Source organism: Ranitomeya variabilis, chromosome 4, assembly GCF_051348905.1.
Source record: "Ranitomeya variabilis isolate aRanVar5 chromosome 4, aRanVar5.hap1, whole genome shotgun sequence".
Classification (NCBI taxonomy): Eukaryota; Metazoa; Chordata; class Amphibia; order Anura; family Dendrobatidae; genus Ranitomeya; species Ranitomeya variabilis.
This window is the reverse complement of record NC_135235.1, coordinates 200,008,988-200,013,327: the sequence shown is the minus strand read 5'-3', so window position 1 is coordinate 200,013,327 and position 4,340 is coordinate 200,008,988. Positions and strand designations below refer to the sequence as shown.

The following is a 4,340-nucleotide window of genomic DNA, read 5'->3' as shown; positions in this document are numbered from 1 at the left end:
GCGTTGTACGACGCATGCGTTTTTCTTTCAAAAATGCAAAACATTGTCTAGACTTTGTCTAGACACTTAAAAAAAGCACTATATATATAAAAAAAGGGGGGGGGGTTTGCCATTGTCTTTCACAAGGCTATTCACACAACACACAGAGAAGACACTGAGAGGAGCAACCTGCTTTCCAAACCTGTAAGTATATATTTCTCTTTGCATAATTTTTTTTCTGTGTTTTATTTCTTGTTTTTGATTTAATTTGTGCAATGTTTGCTCTGTGATATTGTACGGTTATGGCACTGTAGGTTGTTATTGAATACTAACATTTTTTTTTAATGTGTTTCTGATATATGCTGGCGTTTCTTGTGTGCGGCCTTGCTGGGTTTGGATTGGTTTTGGATTTATTTTTGGTTGTTCTTGTGTCATGCGGATGTTCAATGCCTTTTTTTTGTAAGATTTTTTATTGTAAAATTTGTGGTGCATGTCTTTTTCTGGCTTCTATTGTTGGGGTAACCGTATGGCGTTTTCTAGGCTCATGTCTTGCTGTGTTTTATTATGCTGTTGGCATTTTGTTTTCTTTCCTTGAGTGTCTTTTCTTGCTGGTGGGGGGCTACATTTATGATGTTTCATTTGTATTGTATTGTTCCGTGCTGCTATATGCCATTATATGTTTAATTGTATTATGGTTACGTAGTTTTCTGTATGGCTTCCATATATATATCTCCTGTATTGAATGTTTCCATAGCCAAGTGTGTAGTTAATTTTTTTTTTTTTTTTTTTTTTTGGGCCCTTTTTTTAAAATTTCTTGTGTTTTCTTTTCTATTTGACTATGGTTTTTCTTTTGGTTGCTGTATATTGTAACAGCGGTTGTCCTGTAATGTTTATTGCTTATTATCTAGAATGGTATTTATCGCCTTCTCCAGATGTATTTCTGTGGTAGATGTCACCAGATGGTGTTGTTTTGGATCATGTCTTGTTGCTATTGTAAAGTATTGCGTGCAGTTTGCTATTTCATTGTGCCTTTTTTTTCCCTGTACAGTTTTTTTATATTTAAAAATTTGGACATTGGTGTCTTTTTTTGGTAAAATTTTTTTGGGTCTATTCTTGTAGTTTCTTCTATTGTATTCTCTTGCAATGTATGGCGTTGTGGTGTCGCTTTTTCAGTTTGCATTGTCCTATCAGTCAACAGTCAATTGTGGTTGTTTTAATTTTTTATGCCGATTTTATTGTATGTGTTAGATTTGGATGTGATTTTTTGCTCATTTTTTCATTGCAGAGCAAACTTGCAAGAATGACGAGTGAGTCAGAGTCTGAACATAGGCAATCGGCGAGGGGGAGTGCGGTGAGTAATTATGTCCAGTTGCTTACTATTCGCTGCCATTTGTAGCATTGTCACTAATTTTTGTATACATTTTTTTACAGGCTTCTTCAAGTGAGGGGGAAGGCACACAGCGGGAGCAGGGAGATCGGTGCCAAGATGGGTCGTCAGGCCGGCAAGTGAGTATTTTTTTTTTTTTTTTTATCTTTTTTTTGGAGTAGCATCCTGCTGGGAGGAACATTAGGAGCAACCTGGTTTCACTAGGGCTGTTTACTAAGCTTAATTACATATAGCTTTTCAGGGCAGCAAGTATTTGGGGGAAGGTAACATACAGTTGAACTCCCTGCACAAAAACATTCAAAAATACAGGTGTAGAAACCATCAATATAGATACATCAAATGGCAAAGGATAGGGCAAAGGTACAAATCATGCCACGTGCTGATGATGGTTGTTTATATTTGCCTATTTGTAACCTTTTTGTTTTCTATTTTTTCTAGGTTTCACAACGGGACCACAGGGAGTGTATTGATGTGGAGCTCCTGATCTCCAGCATCCAGGAGCGTGGCCCGTTGTGGGACAGCCGTGACCCTCGGCACATGGACCAGGTGGTGTCGAGGCGTTTGTGGGCAGAGGTGGCAAAGTCGCTGTGGGATGGCTTTGACAGTGCCTCAGCGAAGGACAAAGGCACCTTTAGTGAGTATTGCTGAGACGCTGCTATGACCCATCTTGCCAGGATAAACACAACCGTGTGTGATGCTATCAACGCCTAAACTTTGCATCACACACGGTTGTTTTATCCTTTTAAAATGCGACATATGTAACCTTTTTTTTTCTTTGCATTCACAGTGAAAAAGTTGAGGACCAGATGGCGATCCATAAAGGACCGTTTCAATAAGGGGCTCAGGAATGAGGAGGAGCAATCGAGGAGTGGTGCTGCTGCGGCCAAGTCGGTTCCATATAAATACAACCGCCAATTACAGTTCCTAAGACCAATCCTTGGCCGCCGACAGTAAGTATTTTGTCCACATACCATATTGCACATTGTACATTGCCCAGACACATAACATATTGCACAGCCACATAGTTCATTGGCCAGCCACGTACATTGTGCATCCACACACATAGTATATTTACAGGCCACTATATCGCAGCCACATAGTACACGTTCTAGCCACGTATCCACATAGTACATTTCCCAGGCACATAGTGTATTGGCCATCAATGTAGTCAGCGTAGCATATTGGCCATCCACGGTAATTATTTTAGGTTAAGCAAGAGTCCTTGTAGTTCCTGACAGGTTCCGTTCTGAGTCAGTGTAGTTCTGATCGCAGGAATAATGATGACGTCTCGATCACATGATCCTAACGTCATGGACATTCCTGCGATCAGATCAGCAAAGTCTGGTTTTTATTTTTTTTTAATTCTTTTATAGACCTTAAATTTTATATTATTTTTGCAACATAGCCAGCATCTTGAAATTAGTTTTTCACACAATAATTTTTTAAAAATATGACAGGGGTATGCATTGCCTTTGGCAGAGGGAATGTACAGTCATTTTCTGCCGTCGGTATGTCCATGATTGTTATCGTGAGCCCTAATGGTCAGCTGGCGATAACAATCAGCAATTTATTATAGGCCACACAGACTGAGAGACAGGGGATTGTAATGTTTTGATGTGTCATGTAATTTTTTTGACAGGAGTTGGCGTATGTGATAGGTTATTAATTGAAGACTAATTTTTTCATTATCTTTTCACAGGACACACAGCAGCACCCTCCAGCGAGCTCCCCCCTGTGAAGCGGAACTTCATGGATCGCCATCTGAGCCGTCACAGCCATCCCACAGCGACAGCAGGCCTGCACCACCATCATCTGGAGAACCGGCTGCCGGTACGTCAGGTTTTCCCCTGCCCGAGGCCTCTGGCGCACCTTCGTTCGGGTATTCCCGACAGCGCCAGCGGGCCTCGGACAGGTCAGTCATGCCTGAATTTTTGCACTTGGGCACGGTGTTCCAGAACGGTTTCAAGGCGTTGAGAGATGAAATGTCCAGTATGGGACGGCGCCTTGAAATCCTGGAAGCCGAGCTCTCAAATCCGGCAAAACATTTCTTCAGCACACTTGCTAAAGGCATGGTGGAAAACCTTACGCCGGAACTCCAGATTTCGGTGATGCAGGACTGCAACAATTCTTACGTGAGGGCTCTGCAGCAGTCTCGGGTCGCGCAGTCAGCGACACTGCCCGTAGTGCCGTCGCTGGCTAGCGTGACTCCGACTACTGCTGCAGAGTCACTCCAGCCCCCCCACCCTGGTCCAAGTGCCGGGCGACGCCACCACAGGCACCATACCAGTGTGCGGCCCACTCCTGCTCCTGCCAGGCCCTCATCCTCCCGTAGGAGTGCTTCTGGGGGAGATGCCGCAGAAGGCAGGAAAATGAAAAAAAAGAGGAGGCACACAGACAAACACACAGAGGCACAGGTTCTGGCTGCTCCAGGACACACACCATCTCGTCGTGGCTCTAGCCACAGCAGGAGCAGCCAGGGCCAACCAAGCCAAAAACGTAGGCGGCTTGTGTTGCCTCCTCCCTCCTCTACTGACGAGGCGGTCTCCCTAGTGTACCCTGCGGGGGGTTTGGACCTGCCATCAAGCTTACTAGAGTATGGCGGCTCCTCCTCCTCCTCCTCCTCTACCACTCCCACTCCCAGGTCCAGAACTCGAAGCTACCGGTCACCGGTGGTAGCGGATGTTGATCCCCCCTCGGCTGTTGAAACCCCATAATTTTCTTTTCCCTTTTTTTTCTGTTTCCCCTCAATAAAAATTTAATTTTTTGTATACAATATTTGGTCTTCTTTTCAAGTACACTGCTCGGTAATTCACTCCGTGCGTCGTTTATTTGTGCTTCAAACACCTCATATATGCAATGTCAGACAGTATTTTTGGATTTTTTAATTTGACCGTTTCTTTGGGTGTCTTTCATTGCTGTATGAGGTGTTTCCAAACACTAAAGTGTATGAGTTGTTTTCAAAGAAAAAGGGTAT

At 43.5% G+C, this 4,340-nt stretch overlaps 1 protein-coding gene across 1 annotated transcript; it reads left to right on the top strand.

The window, feature by feature from the left end:
- Positions 1-896: 896 nt before the first annotated feature.
- LOC143770218 (uncharacterized) lies at positions 897-4,086 on the top strand. Its single transcript, XM_077259632.1, has 5 exons — positions 897-1,330; positions 1,411-1,485; positions 1,805-2,000; positions 2,154-2,316; positions 3,066-4,086. The coding sequence occupies exons 1-5, from the start codon at positions 1,127-1,129 to the stop codon at positions 4,078-4,080; spliced, it is 1,653 nt and encodes a 550-aa protein (XP_077115747.1). The 5' UTR covers positions 897-1,126; the 3' UTR covers positions 4,081-4,086.
- The last annotated feature ends 254 nt before the right edge of the window (positions 4,087-4,340 follow it).